This window comes from Hesperophylax consimilis, chromosome 1, assembly GCF_061612785.1.
Source record: "Hesperophylax consimilis isolate HC1 chromosome 1, BYU_Hcon_1.0, whole genome shotgun sequence".
Classification (NCBI taxonomy): Eukaryota; Metazoa; Arthropoda; class Insecta; order Trichoptera; family Limnephilidae; genus Hesperophylax; species Hesperophylax consimilis.
The window spans coordinates 2,683,663-2,697,051 of NC_142836.1; the positions used below are offsets into that span (position 1 = coordinate 2,683,663).

The 13,389-nt window shown below is 35.2% G+C and overlaps 1 protein-coding gene across 4 annotated transcripts; it reads right to left on the reverse strand.

Moving 5' to 3' along the window:
* Window positions 1–2,246: 2,246 nt before the first annotated feature.
* LOC149426122 (glutathione S-transferase-like) lies at window positions 2,247–12,644 on the reverse strand. 4 transcript variants are annotated; one of them, XM_089635853.1, is made up of 6 exons: window positions 12,546–12,598; window positions 8,200–8,310; window positions 5,862–6,008; window positions 5,083–5,250; window positions 4,253–4,395; window positions 2,247–2,549 (listed from the first exon to the last, which is right to left on the reverse strand). In XM_089635853.1, exons 2-6 carry the CDS (start codon window positions 8,216–8,218, stop codon window positions 2,382–2,384), a joined length of 645 nt encoding a protein of 214 aa, XP_089491979.1. In that variant the 5' UTR covers window positions 8,219–8,310; window positions 12,546–12,598; the 3' UTR covers window positions 2,247–2,381. The 4 variants fall into 4 exon arrangements, with proteins under 4 accessions (XP_089491979.1, XP_089491962.1, XP_089491988.1 ...); XM_089635836.1 differs by having other exon boundaries at window positions 8,196–8,310; XM_089635862.1 differs by lacking the exon at window positions 8,200–8,310 and having other exon boundaries at window positions 12,546–12,644.
* Window positions 12,645–13,389: the final 745 nt, after the last annotated feature.

A 13,389-nucleotide genomic window follows, 5' to 3' on the forward strand; every position in this document is an offset into this window, starting at 1 on the left:
GCATTGCAGTGTCCATCATCATGATTATATTACACATCTGTCCTGATGATGGACACTGTAATGCTGTCCGAAACGTTGGCTAAAGAAGGAGGTAGCGCAACACGGCATAATACCCCAAAAACCATCCATCAGAACATTCGCGAGTATTTGAGAGCATTCTACAACATCCTGGAACATTCTGGAATGTTCGGGAACATCTTTTAGTAAATTTGTAACCGTGACAATACATTGGTATCTCTAAATAATATTAAAAAAAAACTTTTTCTCACAGATTAACATAACATAATTCACCTATTTGGTCCCCTTTATATAAAGTTCACTCCAATAATATAGAAAGAGTTCAGCACAAATAGTACGTAAGTAGTAAATTTTAAGCTCAGAATTCCTATTGATTATGTCAGTTTGATGAATCAATTGCATCTAATAACACTGTCTGACAGGAGAATTATTTCAGACCTGGTTGTGTTACACAGTCATTAACAACTTAATTGATAGTCCTGCCATCGTTGCCACTATTAAACTCCATATGCCGAATAGGAATACAAGACAAAATATAACATTCTTCTGCAATACATACACGATCATCTATCAGACACTCACTGACAAATAGGATGCATGATCTGGGCTACAAGTATGGGGGTGCTATTGATTTATTTATTGACTACATTTATAGAATTAAGCATAAACTATACCAACATTTGGTAGCGTTGGTAAACTAGTTTTAATGATTTGTCTTATATGTAGTGTTGTTGTAATTTCTTTTTTACTTTATGTTACTCTTACGTTTTACTAAAATTGCTTCATATTTAGTTTTCTTTTTTGTCTAATCATTTCTTAATATTTTCTCATTATACTTGTAATCACAATTTTACAACTGTGTATTTTATACCTACTTTAATGGATTACATCTATTTACTGTCAGTATCTCCTGTATATTTTTTTATTTTTATTTATTTATTTAAGGAGAAAACACAGATACAGACAGTAATTAAAAGATAATTTTCTTAAACAATAACTTGAGAATTCGCCTGCATCCTAACTATTTCTCACTGATTGAAAAAAATTATATAATACAGATATTCTCTGTATCACTTTTATGTGAAAGTCTTTTTAGGCGTATATATATAAATAAATAAATAGCAGACATTGTAAAGTAATAATAATTAACCTTTATGAATAATTTTTTAAATAAATTTGAGGAAAAAAAAATATAAGAAAGTTATCTCATATGAAAAAAATGGGAGAAAGTGCACAATATAGGTTAATGAACGTTTACAATTGTTTTAAGGAATAGAGGGAAAAATATTTAAATTCAAAAATGCTCGAAATTCAAAACAGAAAATGAGATGTCGAAATTGTTTTTTTTATAGGTAAATTGCTTTTAATTTTCTACTAAAAGTAATGCATGTATCAAAAAATGTTGATTTTGTTTAAACAATTGGCACATTCTTCTGATTGGATCCCTGACACCAGCATTTGTGCGCGACCGATTAATGTGGAATAAGTCGTTAAACCTAGTTGCCCTTTTAAAGTTTATTAGTTTGAATAAGTCGGGGCAGTCGATAACGTTATTGCAGACTTTATACAGGGTTATATGAAGTCAAGGTATCTTCCCCGGTTAGAGAGAGAGTAGAGACGCTATATTTCAATAGCATATGTGCTCATTTCTTTTGGATGTTTGCGATATTGACTTCATAGATACCGTAAAGTGGAGTCCTTGTGGATGAAAAATATTGAAGTTGAGAACGGACCAGCATAGACCATTGTAAAAATGACTAAAATTTAAGAAGTGAATTTATTAGAATATTTAGTATTTCTTTTGTCTTCTTATATTCTAGGCAAAGTGATGGCTAGGAAGGTAGGTACTTAGGATAAAGAACATGAGAGTAGGAACCAAAGATATTAGAAGAAAGAGATGTGCTATGAGCAGTTCATACTGTGTGGAATTGTTTTGCCCAGTGTCGCCAGTTTTGTTCACCAATACTACTGCACACCTTCGCTTACGCTAAGGTATCCGCACTTATACATAGAACAGATTTCTGTGCGTACACGTCCCGATAGTATTCAAAGTACCCTAATTAGGTAGTACTCCGCCTACGGTCTGACGGCCAACATAGCAAATCTCGTTCTTCTAATATCTTTGGTAGGAACCCAACAACTCCTAGGTCCACGCAGCTTGCCAAAATTATTTCGTATTATTAAGTGTTGATTGGTCAGGATAGAAGAAAACATTCGTAAAATAGCCTTTAAAATATCTCTATATTTATTTGAAAAATATATCATATGGCCAGAATATTACAATAGCTTGTAAAAATATTCCATCAGTGTTTATTAGTATTCTTGGGTAGTGGGGGTGAGATCTGGTTGGTTTGTTGACTGGTTTAGTAGTCGCACTTGGGAGACTTCTCGTACCAGGCCTGGATCTGAGGTAGGGCGAGGACGTTGGCCTTGACGGAGGCGAGGTTGGGATTAGTGGCCAGGATGTCCTGGCGAGCAATCAAATTCAGGTAGTCCACCAAACCCACAAAATAGAAGTCGGCCCAGGACAGCTGGAATTAAAACAGATTCATTAATAAGCTTGTGTTGCGCTTCTGTTTCTTTCTTCAGCCAATGTTTCAGACACCCTTGCAGTGTCCTTCGTCATAGCAAATGTGTAGAGAAAAGTTAGTTTTTTTTAAATAACTTAATGAGTAATAATTAAACATTGAACGCAATATTAGCAATTATCAAATGAAAATTTAAAACAGAAAAATCATAAAAGATACGGTCGCATCTAGGAAATAAACCCAGGACCTTAGCTTTACCAGGGCGCTGCTCTACCACTGAGCTAATCTGACCCTATTTCCTACGGTTATATTTAACTGTATCATACTTCGACTAAGACCAACAATATCGTCATTTTCTTAGCTCATAATTTTACTGACTGCTATCTTTATGTGTGATCACAAGATTCTTCCTGAACTAAATACAATCTAGATAGTGTCTTGGATAAATACAATTTGTAATTGAAACAGAAAAGATACGGTCTCATCTAGGAATTCCTAGATGGGGCTGTATCTTTTTCTGAATATTCTATTTCAAATTTTCATTTACGAATCGCTAATATTGTCTTCAAAAGTTAGTTTATTTGTGTAGCAGGGATACAGTGCAGTACGTGACAACCCTTGAAAGATTGACACAACGAAATGTTTAGTGCCAACCTACTCATATTTTTGGCTGCTGGTGAATTATTATCACCTCTGTGATTCCCCTCCTCTCCCTCCCCTCTACATTCAGCCTCACAACATACCCCAATTGGGGATGCTATAATCTCACTGATTCCAGGCGGTTGGGAGCAGTTGGGACTCTTATGCGGTGTTCACATAATGAAAAGGAATTTAGGGACTACTATTTGACAACATATGTATATTATGTATTCCATTACCATTGCAAGGCATTCGTGTCTGGTGATTTATTAGTTTGTTTTTGGAATTGGTTTCTTATCGGTGAAAAGAATCTATTTGTGGAGGCCATAAGAAGAAACTTGAGTGAAAAATATTATGGATTAAAAACATATATTTGTATGGATCAACACACGCTGATTCTGAATATATAAATGTTATCTCTATTTACATAAAGGAGTGTTTGTGCCCAGAGCCGTTCGGGCGGCGGACACCGGGCAGGCAGTGAGATTTTGATTAAAATCTACAGTTTTATTCTGAGATTGATGACATTTTGTACACTTCAAAATAAGAGGAAGATCACCGTCGACATTTGATTTAAAAAAACTGTGTAAAGCCCGAGCTACGCAAGGGGTTTCAGCTAGTTATATATAATTATAAGTAGAATCAATAAATCGTCATTTAAAAATGATTAAAACCATAAGAGACTTAAACACCCTGTGATGGGGATGCAGGTTCTGACACAACTTACACCACTAGCTCATGGGTTGGTCGGCCGCGTGCTGATTGACCTTCCTGTTAACCGAAAAAACCGTGGTACGTATGAAGTCACGCATACCTAGTCAGATTTCGATCATTTTACTGGGCTTTGAAAACTATGAAATCGACATATATTCAAAAAATACTTGCATTTAAGTTAGAAGGTGAAAATTTATAAATTATTATTTAATTTGACTGGAATTCCATTTAGATTGGAAGGTCGAAAACCTGGCCAAAAGTCAGACGGAGATTTAATCCTGTAGTTGACTTATTAATATGTTATGTGAGAAGACTGAGAAGGTCTATGCTGTGAGCAGGAGGTTATAAGTTACCTTTCCGATGGCCAAGTAGCCCTTGTTGAGGATGGCCCTCTCCTCCAACTTCTTGAGCAGGAATGGAGTGGTCTCCGCCTGCAGTTCCTGGAACTTCTTCTCTTTGACCGCCTCGTCAGACTCGTAGTACGCCTCCGAGGCCTCTGCACAAAAAAACATTTATAATCAGTAACATTTCCATTCATGGTAGTTGGTATTTTCTCTCAGTATCAGTCTGGTGGAATGAACACCATTCAGAATCCAAACGTTGCTTACAATGGCTAAAACCAGATGTAAATAGCCAGGTACCTCCCAAGCAGTGACGTTACAACAAGACCTAGGAGTTACCATATCAGAAGACTTGAAATGAGAACCGCATTTAAATAAAATACCAAGAGCTTTGAAAGACCGACAATATGAACATAGACTCAACGAACTAAGATTACCAACATTGAAAGAAAGAAGAGAAAGGGGTGACTTGATTGACTTTGACTTTCAAATTTTTATCTGGACATTATAGTTGCCCTGGCATCCAAGAAATATTCACCGCCGACAATAATATAAAACTCCGTGGACACTCAAAATGAATTGATAAAGTACCTTTTGCATCCAATCCAAGGAAACACTTCCTTGTAAACAGAGTAGTGCATGAATGAAACAAACTTTCACAACATGTCATTGATTCAACGAGTACTAATATAAACCAATTTAAAGCTCGATTGAATTTTCATTTGGAGAGAAGAAAGATTAACTTATTTTAAATTTAAAACAATTACTGTTAAACTTACTGTGAAATCAGATAATATGAGTCACTTTAGTTCCATACCAGAATTGGTAAAATTAAAACTTACTGATCCTGAAGTCGCTGATGCACTCGACAGCGATATCGACCTCTAGGGATTCCAGGTCGTTGTCCCCAGCCAGACCAAACTGCTTGGCGAGGTAGCGGGCGATGGGGCCGCTCTGATAGTACACCTTGTCGTCGATCTCCAGCGTGGGCATCTGGCCCATGGGCATGGCTGGAAGAAGGGGAATGTTAAAGGCGAAATAGGTATTTGAATGCCTATATAATATTGATATAATGCCTATATATACAATTGATTAATTTTTTTTTTTTTTTTTTTTTTTTTTTTTTTTTTTTTTTTTTTTTTTTTTTTTTTTTTTTTTTTTTTTTTTTTTTTTTTTTACAGTATTACCGCACAAGAGTCCCAACTGCTCCCGTCTGGAGCCAGTGAGACTATGGCATCCCCAATTGGGGTATGATGTGAGGCTGAGGGTATTGGGGAGGGGAGGGAGATGGGGAAGAGGAAGGTGGGGAAGTACCTGGCTATTCAGATCTGGTCACCAAACACGGCTAAAGCCATTTCAAGCAACGTTTCAATTCTGAATGGTGGTCTTACACCAGGGCGATACTGAGAGTATCTTCCACTCTGGAACGTGCCGCAAATATACTATATATTATTTTTAAATTAATTAATTGTGAAATAACACAAATTAATCAAATAAAATTTATTTGCGCACGCCGGGTTCGAACCCGCGACCTTCGGATCTGTAGTCAAAAGCGTATACCACTAGACCACGCCGGCCGTCATAATGTGCTACAGGTACGAAGAAATCATAAAATACTTACACTCCTTGTACTTGGGCCATTCCTCGGAGCTGATGCGGCGATCTTCGAATTCGATCTTGCCGTAAGACAGCAGCAGGCGGATGGGTTCGCCCAGAGCCTTGATGGGGAAGTAGGACACTCGGTATTTGGGAGCCATTGTGCTAGATACTGCAATCAATCACCAACAACTATTAATAAATCAATCAGGTGTGCTTAGCATCCAACCCTTCCCAATCTTCATACAAAGTGGCAGATGATGTGGTTTGGTCATCTATCAGATGTCAGAAGACCGACTTATACATAAAAATACGGACGGCAATTCCAGAGGCCGTCCAATGGACAGTGGCTGCTGAAATAACCCAGGACAGGGAGCCCTGGAAGGGCTTTGTTGAAGCAATGGATCACTCACCCCAACAGGATAAGGGGACGAAGAAGGCTATGAACCACCTTTCTTCTTATAATGTTACTTGCCGATATCTTAAAATCTTATAAAAGATTTGCAATCACTTTCACGATTGCAATAATAGACTTTTGAAAAGTTTTCTTATTTATCCTTTTATTGTGAGTACGGCGCAAGAGTCCCAACTGCTCCCAACGGTCAAGAGCCAGTGAGACCCCCAATTGGGGTATGTTGTGAGGCTGAACGTAATGGGAAAAGGAAGGAGATGAGGACTGGGCTATTCAGATCTGGTCACCAAACATTTATTTATATTTATTTATTTATATATACGCCTAAAAAGGCTTTTACATAGAAGTGATACATGATGCAGTACAATAAGAGAATATGTATTATACAGGAGATATTGACAGTAAATAGATGTAATCCATTTTTAAGAAGGTAAAATATACACACTTGTAAAATTGTGATTACAAGTATAATGAGAAAATATTAAAAAATATGAAGCAATATTAGTAAAACGTAAGAGTAACATAAAGTAAAAAAAGAAATTACAACAACACTACATATAAGACCAATCATTAAAACTAATTTACCAACGCTACCAAGTGTTGGTGTAGATTATGCTTAATTCTATATATGGAGTCAATAAATAAATCAATAGCACCCCCATACTTGTTGCCCAGATCATGCATCCTATTGGTCAGTGAGTGTGTCTGATAGTTGGTCGAGTATGTATTACAGAAGAATGTTATATTTTGTCTTGTATTCCTATTCGGCACATGTAGTTTAATAGTGGCAAGGATGGCAGGACTATCAATTAAGTTGTTAATGACTCTGTGTAACACAACCAGGTCTGAAATAATTCTCCTGTGAGACAGTGTTATTAGATGCAATTGATTCATCAAACCGACATAATTAATGTAATCAATAGGAATTCCGAGCTTAAAATTTACGTACTTAAGAAATTTGTGCTGAACTCTTTCTATATTATTGGAGTGAACTTTATATAAAGGGGACCAAATAGGTGAATTATACTCCAATTGACTTCTGACTAATGAAATATAGAGGGTTCTCATACAATCTATGGACTTAAAATCTGTTAAAGTTCTGCAAAGGAAGCCAAGCATCTTTAAAGCCTTATTAGTTATATAGTTGATGTGTTCAATGAATGACAAGTTTTCATCGAATATTACACCCAAGTCACGAATATGTGATACTGGTATTAATTTAATATTATTTAATGTATATTCATGTAATATATTATAACGAGTTTTGGAAAATCGTATTACTTGACATTTCTGAATGTTCAAAAATAAAGCATTTTGTTCATACCATTGATGAAGTTGTTCTAAATTACTCTGTAAAATTTGACAATAGTATACATTTCGTATTCTTTTATATATTTTTAAGTCGTCAGCAAATAGCAGAACTTCTACATCATTAAATTGGTCAACAATGTCATTGATGAATAATAAGAAAAATATTGGGCCGAGGTGGGACCCTTGAGGAACCCCACTTGTGGCCTCGAATATATAAGATTGTACAGAATTAATCTTTACACTAAGCACCCTATGGCTAAGATAACTAACAATCCAACTCAATAATTTACCTTTGATGCCCAACAATCGAAGTTTATAAATAAGTATGTGATGTCGAACCTTATCAAAAGCTTTACTAAAGTCAGTGTATATACTGTCCACTTGTTGTTTGAGACCCAGAGATTCAGATATGTAATTTTCATAAATCATTAAATTACTTAAGGTAGAGCGACCTGTGATGAAGCCATGTTGCTAAAACATAGCTAAAGCCATTTCAAACAACGCTTAAATCCTGAATGATGATCTCTCACCAAGGGGAAACTGAAGGCATCTACCACTCTGGAATGTGTCACAAAATATAAGTACTAAATATTATTTTAAAATTAGTAAATTGTGAAATAGCACGCTTGTAAATACTTGCACATTTGAACCAGTGACATCCGGATTTGTACCCAAGATCATAACCACTCAACCACAAACATAGTATGATTAACTGCAAGCCACCCAGTGAGGCCAACATTACTGGAAAACTCTGAAATGTAAAAAATATTGTACCAAATAAAAAAAATATATATTATTATATATATTATACTCTTTTTTTTATTCTGGTCTGAAGTTTTTAATGTTATTATTTTATCAGTCAATGATATACACTTTCAAGTATGAATATTTAAGGACTGTTTATAAAGCAAATAAATAAAATGATGTAACAATACACAAGAGTTCCAAACCTCGAGTCTTGAGCAGTGGCGGCTCGTGACTTTTGGGTGTACTAGAGTGCTAATATTATTTAAAAATTGCATTTCTGATGTTGTTATAGCTGAAAATGATTTTTTATTTTTTTTCGAAATTCGATTTTTTGTATGAAGATTTTCAGGAAATTTCAGTATAGCCGTGCGCCGCACGGAATTCCTGAAAATCATCATACAAAAAATCAATTTTTCTAAAAAAAAAAAAAAATCGTTTTCAGCTACAACAACATTAATAAAGCCATTTTTAGTAATATTAGCACTCTAGTAACCCAAAAGTCACGAGCCGCCACTGGTCTTGAGTGGGAGATGATATTATGGGGATAAAACTGAAATTAAAATATTTTCATTTATAATTTTATTCATATACTTCAATTGATATTCAAATTTAAAAAAAAAGAGATAACACCTTCGGCAAAACATTTCCATGTTTTTGCAGAGAACAGTGGTACCGTTGTGATAACAAAGAACGCTGTTACTGATAATATTGTTAGTAAACATTCTGAGAGTTGTCCATAATATAACGATTCAAAAAAACACACCATTGTGTTGCGTATTTACTGATTCTAATGGATTGATACCAGGGGTGCACTGGTGACGGAATGCCATTCTGGTACTGCTTTTAGGGAGGTATGGAAAATTGTCCTAATTATATCAAACATTCCGATACTGGAAAACTTACGACTGCACCCCCTGGTTGGCAGATAAGTTTGTAGCGCTGGTTTTAATAAAATATATATTTATGATAAAACTAATTTAGGTTGTGGGTCTGTATGTGAGTGATTGTAATGGTGGTTAGATAAACTCTGATTTATTTTGAATTCAGGTGTAATTTTCAAAATTGTAACTGATTGTGAGAAGCGATACAGTACCTACCTATAATCATTGATGTGTTATATTATGAGGAGCCATGAAGTGAAAAAGTGGGTTCCACTTTTTTACCTCCAAGTGACCTCCAACTCTCCCAACGTTCTTAACTAAAACTATTAAATCTGGTCTACGCGTACCGCTTATCACATTATAATAGTGGAACACGTTTCGACGAGATATTAAGAAGTACGTAATACTATAACATAATATTTTAACAGAAATTATTTTAATATCATTTTCAAAATTGGAACTGACTTACCTACCTAAATATATAATATTTTTTAAGGGAAAATAATTTTAAAAATATAGTTGAAATGCATATTTCTTTATGAGTAAACTCAAGATGAAATGTGGCAAGTAAGAAACACTCTTATGTTTCCAGTATTCTTAGTTCAAACGATGTTCATGTTTGACAAAGACAGACATTCAAAGAATGTTCATATGAACTAAATAAACGATAGCGTTCAGAATTTTACATCATGGGTGTGACTGAGATAACAAGATATGCTTACTCACTTACACTATAAGACGAACACGGAATACTGTAGAGACGACCTAGTGCTATTAGGTTATCCTTCTTATATTTATGTGTTGCTATGTTCGCTATCTTACTTTCTCTAATGGCGCGAAAAATATACACAAATATAAAGCTAAGTAAATATAAGTTAGTGTTATCGGTCACAGATAACACTAACGTATTTACTTAGCTTTTTTATAATTAATCTGTCGATTTTAAACACACTTCCGTGAGTTACATGAATCCCAAGGTGATAATAAAATAGTTCTACAACCAACTTTTAAGTATTGACAATCTATCTTTGTATAATTCGGCTGTTCGATTTCCTAGAAAAGTGTTCAGGAGGACTAAATAACATATTTATGTACATTATTTGAACTTATCGTTACGCATTTACCCTCATAACATTGAGTTGATACAAAACAGCAATATATGCATTATAATCTAATACCTACGGAATAGCAAATATATATGATTTAAAAATTTATCCCTTAAGGCCGAATTACACCTGTCGAGTGCTCGGCCCAGTCACTCACTTTGTTAATCGGCTGAGCAATTATTGGAGAGTAGAGGTGATTAATGTAGAAGAGACAGTGGGCGAGTTAGTTCACTGACATTAGTTTAAAATGCTGTAAGCATGGTTTCGTGATGGAGGAAAAGAGAAAAAATAATAGTTTTACAACAATAAACATTACACTCATAAAAAATTCTAAAATTTTGATTTTTTTCTTTCACTGACTCATCTCATCGCACTCACTGAGTGGAGAGCGAGTGAAGCGCTGAATTGAGTAAGCAGGTGGAGGGGGTACTTACTCGACCGAGTCATTGGGCCTTGCTTCTCTATCTACCGTCTCATCTGAATCACTGGCTGAGTACTGATCACATCAGCCAAGCACACGGCAGGTGTAATTCAGGCATTACTATGTTTTGAAATTTGACAGCCGAATTGGGTTTATTTACATCACACATATCTCTTTTAGAGAATGTTATGTTCCAGATAAAAAAAAAACAGAAGGTTTCTTTGTTTCCAGTTAGTCAATTTAAAAAATATATGTAAGAGGAATGGGCGCAGGACGAGACGGTTAGATGCATAATTTAACTTCCTTTGCAAGTTGTATAGCATTCAGATTGGTTGAGAGAGCTCACCTTCAATAGGCCCCACTCACCTGATGGCTATATGCTGCTTTTGTCCAATTCAATCAGGAAATTATATTAAGGAGAACCTTGTCTACGCGATTATTCGAGGGAAAAAATGCCTTTCTTCTAGCGCCATTTTTAAACTGTAAAGAAGGTACCTAGGCCTTTAAACATGAATTTTTTAGAAGATTTATTTGCTTTTCATATCCCCGTAGTACTTGTATTGATGTATAAATACATTTACATTTAATAATTTCTAATATTACAGTAATGAGATGCTAATTTCATATTATTATTCTGCGGGTAATTTAAAAATTTCGCTAGAAGAAAGGTATTTTTCTCTCGAATAATCGCGTAGACCACAAGGTTCTCCTCGGCCGAACGACATATTCGTAAACAGGGAATTTTTATCTAAATTCTGACATCGATTTCATTCGTGTGGCCGATGAGATATTTTGCCGCATCTGGAGGATACCTACAATGTCATTTGTTAGGTACTTCTCCCCACACAAAAGTTGGCCGAACGATTTTTTTTTTCAACAAATTTGCAATCAACTTTTGCCGTTAGTTTTGGTAATGTGGCACGTCGGATATTTTCATCCCAAAAATGACACCGGAAGTCGTCGCTTTCCAGGACTCCTCCCGGGCCGATATCTGGATGAATGCGTTTTTTTAACTAATCTTATTTGGGGTTAAAGCCCAGTACTAATTTGGTTCATGTGGCCTATGGGATGGGATTTTTACGGTCATCGCTTGGACTATTATGAATGTACCAAACGTGTTGTTTGTGCTTTCCCCCACTTTGAAGTTAAAAAAATAGAATACTATTTTCGGACGAAAACAAAATAACATAATAGTATCCAAATAAGTGCGACTAATTTGCGCGCATTTAGTGATTATTTTCTTATTATAAAGATATTATATACAAATACAGTTAGATTCTACTACATACCACGAAGATGTTATTACCCGGAATCTGACATATTCTATAACTCTAGGTTTTACTAACCATTGAATGAGGATTTGTTATCAAAAGTTTACGACAGCAAAACGATCTTATCTAGAGTTTTGCGGATTATCATTATAAAAGTATACAGCTTTTTTCGAAGCGCGAAAATTGCTACAGATTCTCTAGCTGCTAGTTAATTTCAAGGCTAGGTACAAAATTTACTGTCCGCTGGTCAAGGCCGTAATGCCAAGCATAAATCATAAATCAGATGAATTGATTATCAGTATCCGTGAGCATTTTCTAAAAGTGGGTGGTTGATGACGTTTTCAAATAAACATCTGCGCAATGTTGGAGTATAAGCCGAATTACATAAAATCAATCTAGTGATGGGCACTTGGCAGAGAAATTTCCATTTAAATTCTATCTAAAACTTTAGTTTTATTTATTTATGAAAGAGTTATCAATTTCAGTTACAATCATTAAAATTATTTTCATAATCGATTATTCTAGATTAGGGACAGAGTTATTGATCAAGCCGGACTTACCGAATTCAGTCGGTCAATCAAAGCAGCTCCACAAAACGAAAGCAGGAATTGAAACTGGAAAATTGCCGGCCGGCGAGACCAGTGTTGCCAACTGGATCTTGGCCTAATGTCGCCGTTTTTTAAACTTTAAGTAGCCTAATGTAGCCAAAATATCGCGTCGGGGGGGTGGGGGGGGTAGAAAGCTAAATATAATTATTGTTTAGGAAGTCCCCATTTATCTTTTTGGATACATAATATCAGCATTTATATAGATACATAACTAGCAATACCAGAAATATTCGAAACTTCCCTACAAATCGACTCTCTGAAAAAATACTGTCGAGGCCTGAAGGGTACTAAGTTCGACGAAGGAAGTAACATAAAGTGGCTCCTCTGAAATCCCGGAATCATACACATGATAATTAAAACCCGGGATTAAGAAAACACGAATTGGACTTTAAGTACTTAGGTATAATTACAAATTATTGATTTGCTTTAGTCTGGAAAACAAAACATTAGTATTAAACATTCGTTTTTACGTTCTTTTAAATGCTCGTAGTTTTTTCCACTCACCACGATAATTTTTTGCGTACTTACCTTGTTTATCCTTTTTTCATAGAAACGAAAAACAAATTAAAGTAAACTATACACAACAACTATAAAACACAATAATCGTGCAGGGGAAGTTGTGCAAAGTGAAAGTGACAATGGCTAAGACAAATAGACGAATTCAGGGCTCAGGGTATTCCCCGGAACGAACGAATCAAGTAGGGTGAATCATGTCAATATCAAATTGTACCTACCTACATTATACACACACACACATTTATATTCACGTGAAATATATGGATATAAATATATATAT